This window comes from Oncorhynchus clarkii, chromosome 22 (genome assembly GCF_045791955.1).
Source record: "Oncorhynchus clarkii lewisi isolate Uvic-CL-2024 chromosome 22, UVic_Ocla_1.0, whole genome shotgun sequence".
NCBI classification, from domain to species: Eukaryota; Metazoa; Chordata; class Actinopteri; order Salmoniformes; family Salmonidae; genus Oncorhynchus; species Oncorhynchus clarkii.
In genome coordinates, this window is record NC_092168.1 from 28,797,184 (window position 1) to 28,817,183 (window position 20,000).

The window sequence follows — 20,000 nt, forward strand, 5'->3', positions numbered from 1 at the left end:
AGTTTTGGACATCGAGAGACTAAAATGTTTTCCCATTCCTCCTTGCAAAACAGCTCGAGCTCAGTGAGGTTGGATGGAGAGCATTTGTGAACAGCAGTTTTCAGTTCTTTCCACAGATTCTCGATTGGATTCAGGTCTGAACTTTGACTTGGCCATTCTAACACCTGGATATGTTTATTTTTGAACCATTCCATTGTAGATTTTGCTTTATGTTTTGGATCATTGTCTTGTTGGAAGACAAATCTCCGTCCCAGTCTCAGGTCTTTTGCAGACTCCATCAGGTTTTCTTCCAGAATGGTCCTGTATTTGGCTCCATCCATCTTCCCATCAATTTTAACCATCTTCCCTGTCCCTGCTGAAGAAAAGCAGGCCCAAACCATGATGCTGCCACCACCATGTTTGACAGTGGGGATGGTGTGTTCAGCTGTGTTGCTTTTACGCCAAACATAACGTTTTGCATTGTTGCCAAAAAGTTCAATTTTGGTTTCATCTGACCAGAGCACCTTCTTCCACATGTTTGGTGTGTCTCCCAGGTGGCTTGTGGCAAACTTTAAACAACACTTTTTATGGATATCTTTAAGAAATGGCTTTCTTCTTGCCACTCTTCCATAAAGGCCAGATTTGTGCAATATACGACTGATTGTTGTCCTATGGACAAAGTCTCCCACATCAGCTGTAGATCTCTGCAGTTCATCCAGAGTGATCATGGGCCTCTTGGCTGCATCTCTGATCAGTCTTCTCCTTGAATGAGCTGAAAGTTTAGAGGGACGGCCAGGTCTTGGTAGATTTGCAGTGGTCTGATACTCCTTCCATTTCAATATTATCGCTTGCACAGTGCTCCTTGGGATGTTTAAAGCTTGGGAAATCTTTTTGTATCCAAATCCGGCTTTAAACTTCTTCACAACAGTATCTCGGACCTGTCTGGTGTGTTCCTTGTTCTTCATGATGCTCTCTGCGCTTTTAACGGACCTCTGAGACTATCACAGTGCAGGTGCATTTATAAGGAGACTTGATTACACACAGGTGGATTGTATTTATCATCATTAGTCATTTAGGTCAACATTGGATCATTCAGAGATCTTCACTGAACTTCTGGAGAGAGTTTGCTGCACTGAAAGTAAAGGGGCTGAATAATTTTGCACGCCCAATTTTTCAGCTTTTGATTTGTTAAAAAAGTTTGAAATATCCAATAAATGTCGTTCCACTTCATGATTGTGTCCCACTTGCTGTTGATTCTTCACCAAAAAATACAGTTTTATATCTTTATGTTTGAAGCCTGAAATGTGGCAAAAGGTCGCAAAGTTTAAGGTGGCCGAATACTTTCGCAAGGCACTGTATTGGATACTGGCCTGGTGGCGTGTAGAACAGGAAAAAGTAGTCAGTATGTATGAAAGGCTAACTGACTAAGCTAAGGGGTGATATTGGTAGCTAGCGTTACCAAATGGTTGCAAGATCGAATCCCCGAGTTGACAAGGTAAAAATATGTCGTTCTGCCCCTGTTCCTAGGCCGTCATTGAAAATAAGAATTTATTCTTAACTGACTTGCTCAGTTAAATGAAGGTAAAATAAAATAATAATAAATCAACCATGTCTGGGAAATTGGGAATTCCCATCCATACACTCTCCTTCTCCCTCTCTCCTATTCTCTGTTACCTCTCTCCCCCTCACCCGGCTCTCCATGCTCAAGACGTACGGTTTGGTCTTCCTAGCTCAAGGCTAAATGACTCTCAGTCGTAGATAAGGCTTTTTAGTGCACTTGATGAAAATAGAGTTTGTGGGAATACACTTAAACATTTATTTTTCTGTTTTTATCTCATTAATCTGGAAAAGAGAGAGAAACTTTCAGATCAACTTTAATTTCAGTGTTTATTTATCCTGGGGTTGAGATGGAAAGGAATGCTTCTGAAATACATTCTGTATTTACATCAGTTCTATTCCTTCTGCTCACACTCAGTCAGTATTTCCAGGGCCAGATCACCAGACTGCACTATTTAGATAGTCAGAGCGGAACATGATGGACATATAGACATTCCGCCAACATCATACAAAGAGAGTGGGTACAATCGCACGGCTTGCAAAATGCAGCTTAGAGCTCAAGGAGCCTGGGCACACCTGCGTGTGATTTCCAGGGGATCACATGATGTGGAGGGCAGTGAACAGTGACGAGCTGGGAAAGATTTCTGCCTGATGAAGACTGGTATTATACAAGGCACATGGAAAAGGTATCACACAGCAGTCCTGAGGAGGGGTGGTGAGGTTGTTGGTTTCTCTTCTCAGACAGGAAGACTGAAGTTATTTTAAAGGGCTTCTTGCACCATAAATCCCTGATGCACTCCATTAGTGGCTCTGAATTGTGTGTGTGTGTTTTCACAGTGTGTGTAAATGGTGTGTCTTTGTGTGAGTAGTGTGTGTGTGATCTGTATCGTATCACCAGTCTGTTATTGGGTCTGTAAAGAGAGATTGAATCAGCTTATTGGACATGATGTTTGGTTTAGAGAGGGCTCTACAGCTTGGGTATTGTGTGCGTGCGTGCATGTGCGTGTGTTTGTGTGTGTGTTTGTGTGTGTGCGTGTGCGTTTGTGTGAGTGTGTTTTGTGTGTGCGTGTGTGTGTGTGTGTGTTTGTGTGTGTGTGTGTGTGTTTGTGTGTGTGCGTTTGTGTGTGTGTGTGTTTGTGTGAGTGTGTTTGTGTGTGCGTGTGTGTGCGTGTGTTTGTGTGTGTGTGTGTGTGTGTGTGCGTGTTTGTGTGTGTGCGTGTGTGCGTGTGTGCATGTGCGTGTGTTTGTGTGTGTGTTTGTTTGTGTGTGTGTGTGTGTGTTTGTGCGTGCGTGCGTGCGTGTGTGTGTGTGTGTGTGTTTGTGTGTGTGTGTATTTGTGTGTGTGTATGTGTGTGTTTGTGTGTTTATGTGTGTACCTAGAGTTCTCTAGATGAAAGGGAGTAGTGATGATGCATGATGGCATTAGTTCTACATCCAGGTGCACTGGACAGAGAGGATGCACTAATCAGAGAATATTAGCTGTACGGTCTGAACCCTCTTACCTCACTCCTCATCACATACTGAAAGTCATCTCTGATCTACCACAGACTCTTAGGGGAGGTGTCTACAGCAGGACAATATGATTGGCTGTTGTTCTAAAGAGCAGCCAAGAAATGTCAAATGAAAACATTTCAAATCTTAGCCTCTGTATGTTGTGTATATTTGTAGAAGATCAACTCACTATATTGAATGGTCCGCTCTGCTCTTACACACATGGGCTTTTTATTCTTTATTTTGTACTGATTAGTGGAAGAGACAACATTTTGTAACCATAGTCTGTCTCTGGTAACTGGTAACACTTGACAATTACACACACACACACACACACACACACGCACGCACGCACGCACACGCACACGCACACACACACAGAGGTTGGTACCTCTCTCTGGCTCAATGAGGACAGGGTTGGTACCTCTCTCTGGCTCAATGAGGACAGGGTTGGTACCTCTCTCTGGCTCAATGAGGACAGGGTTGGTACCTCTCTCTGGCTCAATGAGGACAGGGTTGGTACCTCTCTCTGGCTCAATGAGGACAGGGTTGGTAACTCTTTCTGGCTCAATGAGGACAGGGTTGGTACCTCTCTCTGGCTTAATGAGGACAGGGTTGGTACCTCTCTCTGGCTCAATGAGGACAGGGTTGGTACCTCTCTCTGGCTTAATGAGGACAGGGTTGGTACCTCTCTCTGGCTCAATGAGGACAGGGTTGGTATGACAGCCAACATAAGCTTTAAGGCTTGGACTCTCAGGGAATCCTATACATCTCTGTGAATCCCTCCTCTCTACCTCCTGTACCGTCCCCGACATCTGGAAACAATGGGCTGAACGTAGACCCGAAACAGTAAATCTAGTTCTGTTAGGCTGGTGGAGGGATCAAGGCGGCACTAAGATCTGTAGAGATGCAAAATATTAAGGTTGTAATTCACCATGCTGGGTTGTGTGTGTGTGTGTGTGTGTGTGTGTGTGTGTGTGTGTTGTGGCCGAGCTCTATAGTGTACACCTGATTGCAAACAACCATTTTCTTCCCTTGGTACTGACCTGTCCCTGATGGGTGACCCGATGTGTCAACAGTCTCAGTACACAGATGCCTGTATACATTATTATACACATTCCTCCATGGACTGATAGTAACCTCTGTCTTTTCTCTCTCTCTCTCTCTCTCTCTCTCTCTCTCTCTCTCTCTCTCTCTCTCTCTCTCTCTCTCGCTCACTCTCTCTCTCTCTCTCTCTCTCTCTCTCTCTCTCTTTCTCGCTCACTCTCTCTCTCTCACTCTGTCTCTCTTCCTCCTCCCTCTCTCCATCGCTCCTTCCTCACTCTCGCCCCCTGTAGCAGGAGCAGGAGACCAGCTACACCATCCTGCGCTCTAAGGGTTGTAACGTGACGTTGGGCGGTCTAAAGGCAGACACCTCCTACCTGCTCCAGATCAGGGCCAGGACTGCAGCAGGCTACGGAGCCAGCAGCAGGAGCTTTGAGTTTGAGACAAGCCCTGACTGTAAGTACAGCTCTGATCCCACCTTATTATATACCGTTGAAGAGTCTAAATACTGTATTTTGTAATTCAACACCTAGTGAAGGATGTCAGTGATTCAATAGTTAGATTTTTGTCATTGACCTGTGCTTGTATATGCTAACCTTTATCTCTCCTCCCTTGTTCTCTGGTTTCTCTCTCCTCCCACTCAGCGTTCTCTATCTCCAGTGAGAGTAGTCAGGTGGTGTTGATAGCCATCTCTTCCTCTGTAGCCATTATTTTGCTCTCCGTCCTCCTCTACGTGGTGATTGGCAGGTCTGTACACCAATCACAATGCACAAAACACTGTCATCTCCAAATACATGTCTCTTTCTACCCGGGGGGTTGGCCTACACATGCAGAGACATACTGTACTGTGAGGATGCTGTGGGAAGGCTAGATCCCATCCCTACTAATGCTAAGTAATACACCTATACCAGGGTTCCCCAACTGGCGGCCCAGGGGGGATTTGATTTACCTTCCCCCAAAGTTTTTATTTTATTGTTCGGCATATCTGATCCCTGGTCTATACAGCATGATGATCCCTGGTCTATACAGCATGATGATCCCTGGTCTATACAGCATGATGATCCCTGGTCTATACAGTATGATGATCCCTGGTCTATACAGCATGATGATCCCTGGTCTATACAGCATGAAGATCCCTGGTCTATACAGCATGATGATCCCTGGTCTATACAGCATGATGATCCCTGGTCTATACAGCATGATGATCCCTGGTCTATACAGCATGATGATCCCTGGTCTATACAGCATGATGATCCCTGGTCTATACAGCATGCTCCTGTTGCTTTTTTTATTTTGTGTGCCACGATGTGAGAGGTGTGTGTGTGGTGTAACAGCCCCGATGTGAGAGGTGTGTGTGTGGTGTAACAGCCCCGATGTGAGAGGTGTGTGTGTGGTGTAACAGCCCCGATGTGAGAGGTGTGTGTGTGTGGTGTAACAGCCCCGATGTGAGAGGTGTGTGTGTGTGTGTGTGTGTGTGTGTGTGTGGTGTAACAGCCCCGATGTGAGAGGTGTGTGTGTGTGGTGTAACAGCCCCGATGTGAGAGGTGTGTGTGTGGTGTAACAGTTCCGATGTGAGAGGTGTGTGTGTGGTGTAACAGCCCCGATGTGAGAGGTGTGTGTGTGGTGTAACAGCCCCGATGTGAGAGGTGTGTGTGTGTGGTGTAACAGCCCCGATGTGAGAGGTGTGTGTGTGTGTGTGTGTGGTGTAACAGCCCCGATGTGAGAGGTGTGTGTGTGTGGTGTAACAGCCCCGATGTGAGAGGTGTGTGTGTGGTGTAACAGTTCCGATGTGAGAGGTGTGTGTGTGTGGTGTAACAGCCCCGATGTGAGAGGTGTGTGTGTGTGTGGTGTAACAGCCCCGATGTGAGGTGTGTGTGTGGTGTAACAGCCCCGATGTGAGAGGTGTGTGTGTGTGGTGTAACAGCCCCGATGTGAGAGGTGTGTGTGTGTGTGTGTGTGGTGTAACAGCCCCGATGTGAGAGGTGTGTGTGTGTGTGTGGTGTAACAGCCCCGATGTGAGAGGTGTGTGTGTGTGGTGTACCAGCCCCGATGTGAGAGGTGTGTGTGTGTGCCTGCGTGTGGGGTTGATGTTGGCAGTCAGTGCTGTAGTGAGAGTAGAACTCTCAGGCTCATTACTAGTCCAACAGATCCTGTTCTGGCTCACAGCAAAGAAAAACACGCCATCGTAGACTGGACTGACTGCTGCTCCCCTCTGCACACACACACACACACACACAAACACAAACAATGTGCTATGCCCTCAGATGTAAGGCAAGGGAAAGGGGGGAGTGAAGGCTGATGGGTAAAGGTGTGACCTTAATCTCTATCATTGTGACTGACAGGTTCTGTGGCTACAGCAAGTCTAAACAGCCTGATGAAAAGAGACTGCACTTTGGCAACGGTCACCGTAAGTTCACTTCTCTCCCCTCCCTGTCTGTCTCTTTCTCTGTCTCTTTGTCTGTCAATGGTTCTTCTAAAATACATTGAGTCATTATACCCCCACCTCAGCGTTAGTTAGGTACAGGGCCAAGATGTTTGTGTACAGTATAATCCATCTCCTGATTGGGGTTTATTTGAACAGAAATGTGTTTTCATTGGGGCTGGCCACACTCATAAACCAACCTAGTGTTGTTCTTACATATGAACCATTGACTGGCCTTATTGATGGGTGAGTCATCCATACATGTCACATGATGTAATGTGTTTTGTGACCCAGCCAAATTCTCTAGTCTCCACTGCCTATTCCTATAGCTAACACATTCTAAAACCACACACACACACACACACACACACACACACACACACACACACACACACACACACACACACACACACACACACACACACACACACAGCTTCTGGTTCTCCCAATGAAACAATTGCCAACTCTCTCCCTCTCCCTCCTCAGTGCGTCTGCCAGGAATAAGGACCTACGTAGACCCTCACACCTATGAAGACCCCAGTCAGGCCGTCCATGAGTTTGCCAAGGAGCTGGATGCTTCCTGTATCGCCATCGACAAGGTGGTGGGAGCAGGTGAGACAAGAGACATCACACACGCACACACACACATACACACACACACACACACACACACACACACATACACACACACACACACACACACACACACATATATATATATATATATATATATATCAATCAAATGTATTTTTAAATCCCAAACATGTCAATAACACATAGCATTCAGATACGGTTACCTACAGTAAGACATCTTGAACAAAATGTCCCACATTAAATTCACAGCAATCCCAAATATACGTCACATACATTGGCATTCAGAGGCACAAAGAGGAGCTATTTGAGAGTGAAGTGTGTTTGTTCTGAATGTGGTGAGAATGAGATTCATTTAACACCTCAGCTGGAGAGCTTCATTTTCCTCCTCTCCTGCTACGGAGGGAGAGAGGGAAAGGCAGGGAAGGGAGGGAGGAAGGGAAGAAGAGTGAGGGATGGGGTGGAGGAAAAGGTGATATGGATAAAGGGTTGGATTGAGAGATGGTCGGAAGGGGAGTGGAGGTAGTGATAGGGATTGATGGATAGAGAAAGGGGATGTAGAGAGGGAGACGGAAGAAGTCCTCCCTGCCTCACTGAATTTAATAGAGTGCATGCTGCTGAAGCAGAGGACTATGGGTAAAAGTACCGCACCTCCAGATGGGATATTATTTTACACCCCCCACAGCTTCCTCTCTACATCTCTCTCTCTCTCCTTTCTCTTCTTATCTCTCTCTCCTTTCTCCTCTCTACCTCTCTCTCCCCTCTCTCTCCTTTCTCCTCCTCTCCTCTCTCCCCCCTCTCTCCTTTCTCCACCTCTCCTCTCTCTCCTTTCTCCACCTCTCCTCTCTCTCCTCTCTCTCTCCTCTCTCTCCTCTCTCTCCTCTCTCCTCTCTCTCTCCTATCTCTCTTCTCTCTCTCCTCTCTCTCTCCTCTCTCCTCTCTCTCCTCTCTCTCTTCTCTCTCTCTCCTCTCTCCTCTCTCTCCTCTCTCTCTCTCCTCTCTCTCCTCTCTCTCTCCTCTCTCTCTCCACCTCTCCTCTCTCTCTCCTCTCTCTCCACCTCTCCTCTCTCTCCTCTCTCTCTCCTCTCTCTCCTTTCTCCACCTCTCCTTTCTCCACCTCTCCTCTCTCTCCACCTCTCCTTTCTCCACCTCTCCTCTCTCTTCCTCTCCTCTCTCTCCTTTCTCCACCTCTCCTCTCTCCCCCTGATGTCTTCAGCAGGAGTGTAGACATGAAGTTAATGCATTGTGATTCATGGGAATAGCAGGCAGTGGGAGAGCACACATACACACGCACGCACACACACACACACACACACACACACACACACACACACACACACACACACACACACACACACACACACACACACACACACACACACACACACACACACACACACAGCAGCAGCATGTTAGTCTCCTAAGTCCCTCTGGCTGTAAAGCCATCATACAGACCTCACTCTACAAGACCTGAACTTACAGAGTAGAATGCAGTATACACTCCCTCTAGAGTTTAGCTGTTCCTGTAGATCAGGGGTGTCAAACAAATTTTGTCCCGGGGGGCGCATTTGGTCTTCAGCAAGGTCCAGAGGGCTGCACTGAAAATGTGTTATATTTCCTTGCTGTCAAAATGTGCAAAAAATAGTCCTAAAATGGATTCAATTGTTTTTCCCCCTCATCAATCTACACACAATATCCCAAAAATGTCAAACTGAAATATGACATTTACCTAAGTATTCAGACCCTTTGCTATGAGACTTGAAATTGAGCTCAGGTGCATCTGTTTCCATTAAGCGTCCTTGAGATCTGAATGCTTATGTAAATAAGGTATTTCAGTTTTTTATTTGTAATAAATTAGCAACATTTTCTAAAAACTTGTTTTCATGTTGTCATTATGGGGTATGGGGTATTGTGTGTAGGTTGATGGGGGGGGGAACTATTGAATCCATTTTAGAATAAGGCTGTAAAATGTGAAAAAAGTCAAGGGGTCTGAATACTTTCTGAAATGCACTATACAGCTCTGGAAAAAAGTAAGAGACCACTGCAAAATTTTCAGTCTCTGGTTTTACTAGTTATAGGTATGTTTGGGTAAAATGAATATTTTTTTGTTTTATTCTATAAACTACTGACAACATTTCTCCCAAATTCTAAATAAAAATATTGTCATTGAGAGCATTTATTAGCAGAAAATGACCACTGGTCAAAATAACAGAAAAGATGCAGTGTTGTCAGACTTCAAATAATGCAAAGAAAATAAGATCATATTCATTTTTAAACAACACAATTATAATGTTTTAACTTGGGAAGAGTTGAGAAACCAATATTTGGTGGAATAACCCTGATTTTCAATCACAGCTTTCATGCCTCTTAACATGCTCTCCACCAGTCTTTCACATTGACAAAGTGGGGGGTGGCAGGTAGCCTAGTGGTTAGAGCGTTGGACTAGCAACTGAAAGGTTGCAAGATGGAATCCCCGAGCTGACAAGGTAAAAATCTGTCTTTCGGCCCCTGAACAAGGCAGTTAACCCACTGTTCCTAGGCCGTCATTGAAAATAAGAATTTGTTCTTAACTGACTTGCTTAGTTAAATAAAGGTAAAATAAAAAATAATTGATGTTGGGTGACTTTATGCCACTCCTGGTGCAAAAAGTCAAGCATCTCAGCTTTGTTTGATGGCTTGTGACCGTCCATCTTCCTCTTGATCACATTCCAGTAGTTTTCAATGGGGTTCAGGTCTTGAGATTGGGTTGGCCATGACACGGTCTTGATCTAGTGGTCCTCCATCCACACCTTGATTGACCTGGCTGTGTGGCAAGGAGCATTGTCCTGCTGGAAGAAAAAAATCCTCAGAGTTGGGGAACATTGTCAGAGGAGAAGGAAGCAACTTTTCAGCCAACAGTGAAGAGGCGACTCCGGGATGCTGGCCTTCTATGCAGAGTTCCTCTGTCCAGTGTCTGTGTTATTTTGCCCATCTTAATCTTTTATTTTTATTGGTTAATCTGAGATATGGCTTTTTCTTTGCAACTCTGCCTAGAAGGCCAGCATCCCGGAGTCGCCTCTTCACTGTTGACGTTCAGACTGGTGTTTTGCAGGTACTATTTAATGAAGCTGCCAGTTGAGGACTTGTGAGGCATCTGTTTCTCAAACTAGACACTCTAATGTACTTGTCCTCTTGCTCAGGTGTGCACCGGAGCCTCCCACTCCTCTTTCTATTCTGGTTAGAGCCAGTTTGCGCTGTTCTGTGAAGGGAGTAGTACACAGCGTTGGACGAGATCTTCAGTCTCTTGGCAATTTCTCGCATGGAATAGCCTTCATTTCTCAGAACAAGAATAGACTGATGAGTTTCAGAAGAAAAGTATTTGGCCATTTTGAGCCTGTAATCGAACCCACAAATGCTGATGCTCCAGATACCCAACTGGTCTAAAGAAGGCCAGTTTTATTGCTTCTTTAATCAAAACAACAGTTTTCAGCTGTGCTAATATAGTTGCAAAAGGGTTTTCAATTGATCAATTAGACTTAATAATACATTTGGATTAGCTAACACAACATGCCATTGGAACACAGGAGTGACGGTTGCTGATAATGGGCCTCTGTACACCTATGTAGATATTCCATTAAAAATCAGCTGTTTCCAGCTACAATAGTCATTTATAACATTAACAATGTCTACACTGTAGACTTTCTGATCAATTTGATGTTATTTTAATGGACAAAAAAATAGTGTTTCTTTCAAAAACAAGGACATTTCTAAGTGACTCCAAACTTTTGAACGGTAGTGTATATTATTTTTTTAAATTATGCAAACCCCCCGGGAGCTGGATTGGACGCCCTCGCGGGCCGTGTACTTGACACCCTGCAGTAGATCTGAAAGACTCTCTCTGGATGGTTGTTTTAAAACACAAGGCATCACCTTACAGATGACCTGCAGACATCAAAGCCTGAAAGCAGAAAGCAGAGAGAGTTTGTTTCATTAATCAAATCACTTCCCCTGCTTATCAGAGGAGTGGATGGAGGGTAGGGTAATACTGACTCTGGTGCTGGTCGTTTCCCAGCCTGTCCACTGGCCAACCACAGCCCAGCTGTGACCCCCCCTCCCATAGCCCAGCAGGCTGCGTGCTGCTCTGTTTAGACAGCCTGTAATTATTCTGCTAAATTCTTCCAGACCCAATCTCAGGCCAGTACTACTGACCCTCTGAATGTGTGTGTACGTGTGATATGCCTCCTTGCGTGTGTGTGTCTCTGACTCAGTACCGATCATGCGTCTCTGATCCAACTCAGCTATGGGAAATGATCATCCCGGAGAGAGGGCTTGGCATGTTTTTGCTGTGACGTCACTGTCCTTCACAAACACACACCCCCTCCTCTCTAGCCAAGTCCCTGTCACCAGCCGTATCAGAGTGATGCTTGACCTGCCCTTCTGATGTTGAAGTGGTCTCTCTACCACAACGTCCTGCCTAGTGAAACTATCTAAGAAAGAAGAAGAGTAGGCGGCCAGACCTTTGCAGTAAACTTTAGTGAACTATTAACAGAAAAGATTTACAAAAGAATACATATAGGAGCAGATCAGCATTGTGCATCAGGACGCACATCTGCAACACTACTTCTATGAACTGGTGCATAAAGGACATTATATGAACTGGTGCATAAAGGACAGTATATGAACTGGTGCATAAAGGACAGTATATGAACTGGTGCATAAAGGACAGTATATGAACTGGTGTGTAAAGGACAGTATATGGACTGGTGCATAAAGGAGATTATATGAACTGGTGTGTAAAGGACAGTATATGAACTGGTGCATAAAGGACAGTATATGAACTGGTGTGTAAAGGACAGTATATGAACTGGTGTGTAAAGGACAGTATATGAACTGGTGCATAAAGGACAGTATATGAACTGGTGTGTAAAGGACAGTATATGAACTGGTGTGTAAAGGACATTATATGAACTGGTGTGTAAAGGACAGTATATGAACTGGTGTGTAAAGGACAGTATATGAACTGGTGTGTAAAGGACATTATATGAACTGGTGTGTAAAGGACAGTATATGAACTGGTGTGTAAAGGACAGTATATGAACTGGTGTGTAAAGGACATTATATGAACTGGTGTGTAAAGGACAGTATATGAACTGGTGTGTAAAGGACAGTATATGAACTGGTGTGTAAAGGACAGTATATGAACTGGTGTGTAAAGGACATTATATGAACTGGTGTGTAAAGGACAGTATATGCACTGGTGTGTAAAGGACATTATATGAACTGGTGTGTAAAGGACAGTATATGAACTGGTGTGTAAAGGACAGTATATGAACTGGTGTGTAAAGGACATTATATGAACTGGTGTGTAAAGGACAGTATATGAACTGGTGTGTAAAGGACAGTATAGGAACTGGTGTGTAAAGGACAGTATATGAACTGGTGTGTAAAGGACAGTATATGAACTGGTGTGTAAAGGACAGTATATGAACTGGTGTGTAAAGGACAGTATATGAACTGGTGTGTAAAGGACAGTATATGAACTGGTGTGTAAAGGACAGTATATGAACTGGTGTGTAAAGGACATTATATGAACTGGTGTGTAAAGGACAGTATATGAACTGGTGTGTAAAGGACAGTATATGAACTGGTGTGTAAAGGACATTATATGAACTGGTGTGTAAAGGACAGTATATGAACTGGTGTGTAAAGGACATTATATGAACTGGTGTGTAAAGGACATTATATGAACTGGTGTGTAAAGGACAGTATATGAACTGGTGTGTAAAGGACAGTATATGAACTGGTGCATAAAGGACAGTATATGAACTGGTGCATAAAGGACATTATATGAACTGGTGTGTAAAGGACATTATATGAACTGGTGCATAAAGGACAGTATATGAACTGGTGTGTAAAGGACAGTATATGAACTGGTGCATAAAGGACATTATATGAACTGGTGCATAAAGGACATTATATGAACTGGTGTGTAAAGGACAGTATATGAACTGGTGCATAAAGGACAGTATATGAACTGGTGTGTAAAGGACATTATATGAACTGGTGTGTAAAGGACAGTATATGAACTGGTGCGTAAAGGACAGTATATGAACTGGTGTGTAAAGGACAGTATATGAACTGGTGCATAAAGGACAGTATATGAACTGGTGTGTAAAACACGTTCCATAAAAAAGAAGCACAATATAGTGAATATACTATAATTCAGAAGAACAAGTAAAGTACACAAGAGGCTATAGACTAGTCAGTCTAGGAAAGGCTAAGTATACTAGTTTAGCTGTAGTTTGTTACGTCCATGGGGATAAACAGTATCTAGGAGGTGGATCCATTTAGCCTCTTTTTTGCATTCTCTATTGCCCAGAACATTTCAGTTCATTGACTGTATGTTGGTGTTGGATAAAGTGGGCTGCTAGAGGGTAGTTCTCGTCCTTGTGTCTAATAAAGTTTTTGTGTTCTGTGATCCTATCCACCAGAGAAGCTATCCACCTATCAAGGCACAAGGCGAGACTGAAATGCAGACACAGGAGGCAGATGGTTGGAGTCTTACTATGTTGATTAATCCAAAGGGGTAGGCAAGAGAATTGTCGTGGACAGGCAAAAAGGTCAAAACCAGATCAGAGTCCAGGAGGTACAGAGTGGCAGACAGGCTCGTGGTCAAGGCAGGCAGAATGGTCAGGCAGGTGGGTACAGAGTCCAGAAACAGGCAAGGGTCAAAACCGTGAGGACTAGAAAAAGGAGAACGCAAAAAGCAGGAGAATGGGAACACGCTGGTTGACTTGGAGACGAACAAGACGAACTGGTACAGAGAGACAGGAAACACAGGGATAAATACACTGGGGAAAACAAGCGACACCTGGAGGAGGTGGAGACGATCAGGAACAGGTGAAACAGATCAGGGCGTGACACCACCAGAGAGGCTTCATACCTCAGAGGGATAGGGATGTCCTCACTATGCTGGAATGATACAGTACATGTCCTCACTATGCTGGAATGATACAGTACATGTCCTCACTATGCTGGAATGATACTGTACATGTCCTCACTATGCTGGAATGATACAGTACATGTCCTCACTATGCTGGAATGATACTGTACATGTCCTCACTATGCAGGAAGGATACTGTACATGTCCTCACTATGCTGGAATGATACAGTACATGTCCTCACTATGCTGGAATGATACTGTACATGTCCTCACTATGCTGGAATGATACAGTACATGTCCTCACTATGCTGGAATGATACTGTACATGTCCTCACTATGCTGAAATTATACTGTACATGTCCTCACTATGCTGGAATGATACTGTACATGTCCTCACTATGCTGGAATTATACTGTACATGTCCTCACTATGCTGGAATGATACTGTACATGTCCTCACTATGCTAGAATGATACTGTACATGTCTTCACTATGCTGGAATGATACTGTACATGTCTTCACTATGCTGGAATGATACTGCACATGTCCTCACTTTGCTGGAATTATACTGTACATGTCCTCACTATGCTGGAATGATACTGTACATGTCCTCACAATGCTGGAATGATACTGTACATGTCCTCACTATGCTGGAATTATACTGTACATGTCCTCACTATGCTGGAATGATACTGTACATGTCCTCACTATGTTGGAATTATACTGTACATGTTCTCACTATGCTGGAATGATACTGTACATGTCCTCACTATGCTGGAATGATACAGTACATGTCCTCACTATGCTGGAATGATACTGTACATGTCCTCACTATGCAGGAAGGATACTGTACATGTCCTCACTATGCTGGAATGATACAGTACATGTCCTCACTATGCTGGAATGATACTGTACATGTCCTCACTATGCTGGAATGATACAGTACATGTCCTCACTATGCTGGAATGATACTGTACATGTCCTCACTATGCTGAAATTATACTGTACATGCCCTCACTATGCTGGAATGATACTGTACATGTCCTCACTATGCTGGAATTATACTGTACATGTCCTCACTATGCTGGAATGATACTGTACATGTCCTCACTATGCTAGAATGATACTGTACATGTCTTCACTATGCTGGAATGATACTGTACATGTCTTCACTATGCTGGAATGATACTGCACATGTCCTCACTTTGCTGGAATTATACTGTACATGTCCTCACTATGCTGGAATGATACTGTACATGTCCTCACAATGCTGGAATGATACTGTACATGTCCTCACTATGCTGGAATTATACTGTACATGTCCTCACTATGCTGGAATGATACTGTACATGTCCTCACTATGTTGGAATTATACTGTACATGTTCTCACTATGCTGGAATGATACTGTACATGTCCTCACTATGCTGGAATGATACTGTACATGACCTCACTATGCTAGAATGATACTGTACATGACCTCACTATGCTGGAATGATACTGTACATGTCCTCACTATGCTGGAATGATACTGTACATGTCCTCACTATGCTGGAATGATACTGTACATGTTCTCACTATGCTGGAATTATACTGTACATGTCCTCACTATGCTGGAATGATACTATACATGTTCTCACTATGCTTGAATGATACTGTACATGACCTCACTATGCTGGAATGATACAGTACATGTCCTCACTATGCTGGAATTATACTGTACATGTCCTCACTATGCTGGAATGATACTATACATGTTCTCACTATGCTGGAATGATACTGTACATGTCCTCACTATGCTGGAATGATACTGTACATGTCCTCACTATGCTGGAATGATACTGTACATGTCCTCACTATGCTGGAATGATACTGTACATGTCCTCACTATGCTGGAATGATACTGTACATGTCCTCACTATGCTGGAATGATACTGTACATGTTCTCACTATGCTGGAATTATACTGTATATGTCCTCACTATGCTGGAATTATACTGTACATGTCCTCACTATGCTGGAATTATACTGTACATGTTCTCACTATGCTGGAATGATACTGTACATGTCCTCACTATGCTGGAATTATACTGTACATGTCCTCACTATGCTGGAATGATACTGTACATGTCCTCACTATGCTGGAATGATACTGTACATGTCCTCACTATGCTGGAATGATACTGTACATGTCCTCACTATACTGGAATTATACTGTACATGTCCTCACTATGCTGGAATTATACAGTACATGTCCTCACTATGCTGGAATTATATTGTACATGTCCTCACTATGCTGGAATGATACTGTACATGTCCTCACTATGCTGGAATTATACTGTACATGTCCTCACTATGCTGGAATTATACTGTACATGTCCTCACTATGCTGGAATGATACTGTACATGTCCTCACTATGCTGGAATGATACTGTACATGTCCTCACTATGCTGGAATTATACTGTACATGTCCTCACTATGCTGGAATGATACTGTACATGTCCTCACTATGCTGGAATGATACTGTACATGTCTTCACTATGCTGGAATGATACTGTACATGTCCTCACTATGCTGGAATGATACTGTACATGTCCTCACTATGCTGGAATGATACTGTACATGTTCTCACTATGCTGGAATTATACTGTATATGTCCTCACTATGCTGGAATGATACTGTACATGTCTTCACTATGCTGGAATGATACTGTACATGTCCTCACTATGCTGGAATGATACTGTACATGTCCTCACTATGCTGGAATTATACTGTACATGTTCTCACTATGCTGGAATGATACTGTACATGACCTCACTATGCTGGAATGATACTGTACATGTCCTCACTATGCTGGAATTATACTGTACATGTCCTCACTATGCTGGAATTATACTGTACATGTCCTCACTATGCTGGAATGATACTGTACATGTCCTCACTATGCTGGAATGATACTGTACATGTCCTCACTATGCTGGAATTATACTGTACATGTCCTCACTATGCTGGAATGATACTGTACATGTCCTCACTATGCTGGAATGATACTGTACATGTCTTCACTATGCTGGAATGATACTGTACATGTCCTCACTATGCTGGAATGATACTGTACATGTCCTCACTATGCTGGAATGATACTGTACATGTTCTCACTATGCTGGAATTATACTGTATATGTCCTCACTATGCTGGAATGATACTGTACATGTCTTCACTATGCTGGAATGATACTGTACATGTCCTCACTATGCTGGAATGATACTGTACATGTCCTCACTATGCTGGAATTATACTGTACATGTTCTCACTATGCTGGAATGATACTGTACATGACCTCACTATGCTGGAATGATACTGTACATGTCCTCACTATGCTGGAATTATACTGTACATGTCTTCACTATGCTGGAATGATACTGTACATGTCCTCACTATGCTGGAATGATACTGTACATGTCCTCACTATGCTGGAATGATACTGTACATGTTCTCACTATGCTGGAATTATACTGTATATGTCCTCACTATGCTGGAATGATACTGTACATGTCTTCACTATGCTGGAATGATACTGTACATGTCCTCACTATGCTGGAATTATACTGTACATGTTCTCACTATGCTGGAATGATACTGTACATGACCTCACTATGCTTGAATGATACAGTACATGTCCTCACTATGCTGGAATTATACTGTACATGTCCTCACTATGCTGGAATGATACTATACATGTTCTCACTATGCTGGAATGATACTGTACATGTCCTCACTATGCTGGAATGATACTGTACATGTCCTCACTATGCTGGAATGATACTGTACATGTCCTCACTATGCTGGAATGATACTGTACATGTTCTCACTATGCTGGAATTATACTGTATATGTCCTCACTATGCTGGAATTATACTGTACATGTCCTCACTATGCTGGAATTATACTGTACATGTCTTCACTATGCTGGAATGATACTGTACATGTCTTCACTATGCTGGAATTATACTGTACATGTCCTCACTATGCTGGAATGATACTGTACATGTCCTCACTATACTGGAATTATACTGTACATGTCCTCACAATGCTGGAATTATACTGTACATGTCCTCACTATTCTGGAATGATACTGTACATGTCCTCAATATGCTGGAATTATACTGTACATGTCCTCACTATGCTGGAATTATACTGTACATGTCCTCACTATGCTGGAATGATACTGTACGTGTCCTCACTATGCTGGAATGATACTGTACATGTCCTCACAATGCTGGAATGATACTGTACATGTCCTCACTATGCTGGAATGATACTGTACATGTCCTCACTATGCTGGAATGATACTGTACATGTCCTCACTATGCTGGAATTATAATTGGTCAGTTCTGATGAGTGTCATAGTGCTTTATATGATATGGAAAGTAGAATGGTCATTTATAGACTGTGGCCAATGTAGTCAAGCTTCAATTTGTCATTGTTATCTCAATGAGGGAAATGGATTCCAAGAAAGACATATGACTGCACATGCTTATAATGGCCTAATGTGGGTATTTATGAAATGAAGCAAGACTCTCTGACGGGTCTGATCCAACTGAAATAAATGATAACAGTTATTCTGATGAAAAGTAATCAATAATAGATTGTAGCCTCAGGTCCTTGGTGACAGTGCATGTGTGTGTTATTAACGCTCTGTGTGTGTATGTGTGTGTGTTTAGGTGAGTTTGGGGAGGTGTGCAGTGGTCGTCTGCGTCTGCCCAGTAAGAAGGAGATCTGTGTGGCAATCAAGACGCTGAAGGCAGGATACACCGACAAACAGAGGCGGGACTTCCTGTCCGAGGCGTCAATCATGGGACAGTTTGACCATCCAAACATCATCAGGCTGGAGGGAGTGGTCACCAGGAGTACGTACAGACCACATCTTACTATACAATAAGAATGAGAGAAAAACAAACATATCACTAATTAAATATTGGCGTGATATTTATGTATGTATGAAGTATGTTATGCCTGGCCAGATGGAGCCTAAAGAATCCTTCCCAGAAGAAAACCTTGGACAAAATGTGTTGTTGGTTATACACTGAACAATTCTATGAAACTGGCTACACCTTTACAAGATAATCCATTTTTATTGAGTTCTATTGGCTTGAATCTCACCCTCCCTCCTGAGGCTCCTTAACACAGATATTCTCACACACTCACACATTCTCAGCCTCTTAAAGGTAATTACTCGGAAAACGGTGAAATAATTACTTTGACCTCTGGTCCACAATCAGAGTCGGTCTCCACCTCACTGCACTCTCTGCCTGTTAACTCACTCTGGCCTGATGCATGCGTGCACGTATGCACACACACAAACATACACACACACTCACGTAAAACATACACAACACACACACACACACACACACACACACACACACACACACACACACACACACACACATAATACTGCTGTTCTGGCCATGTCGTGTTATACTGAAGAGTTAAACCTATAAAATATCTCCCTCTGCTCGCTCTACAGCAGATGAACTGATCAGTTTAAAGGAACAAGCAGGCTTGTAAAACTCACAGTAAAACTTTACAGAGGTTAGCCAGCTCTGGTCAACTTGACCAGCAGGCCAGAACAGATCTGTTTTAATGATGCTTCATATCAGTTGTAGCCCAGCCATGGATTTCTGAATCACAATATACAGTAGTTGAAAATAATTATACGATAGGGCTGGACGATGGGCCAAAAATCGAATAGCGTTTTGTTTTTACCAAGTATTGCAATGGCGAATTGATGTGTGATATACAAAACACTTGGATGAACTGTAGGAATAAAAAAAAGAATGATTTAAAAGCAAAGTGGAAAGCAGCATCGTTCTTCTTTGAAACAATCCGTTGACTGCATTTGAGCAGCTGCAAGAGTAGAGAGGGAGAGAGACGACAAACAGAGAGACGACAAACAGAGTAAACTATAAAAATGGACATTTCACTCAGTGGCAA

At 43.3% G+C, this 20,000-nt stretch overlaps 1 protein-coding gene across 2 annotated transcripts in view; it reads left to right on the top strand.

The window, feature by feature from the left end:
- LOC139380741 (ephrin type-A receptor 3-like) overlaps positions 1 to 20,000 on the top strand; it is a 154,429-nt gene that overhangs the window by 99,800 nt on the left and 34,629 nt on the right. For both annotated transcript variants that reach the window (XM_071123724.1, XM_071123722.1), the window contains exons 7-11: positions 4,365 to 4,527; positions 4,716 to 4,818; positions 6,414 to 6,478; positions 6,980 to 7,105; positions 18,728 to 18,913. In XM_071123724.1, the coding sequence (XP_070979825.1) occupies positions 4,365 to 4,527; positions 4,716 to 4,818; positions 6,414 to 6,478; positions 6,980 to 7,105; positions 18,728 to 18,913 (643 nt within the window). The remainder of the gene's footprint in view (positions 1 to 4,364; positions 4,528 to 4,715; positions 4,819 to 6,413; positions 6,479 to 6,979; positions 7,106 to 18,727; positions 18,914 to 20,000) is intronic.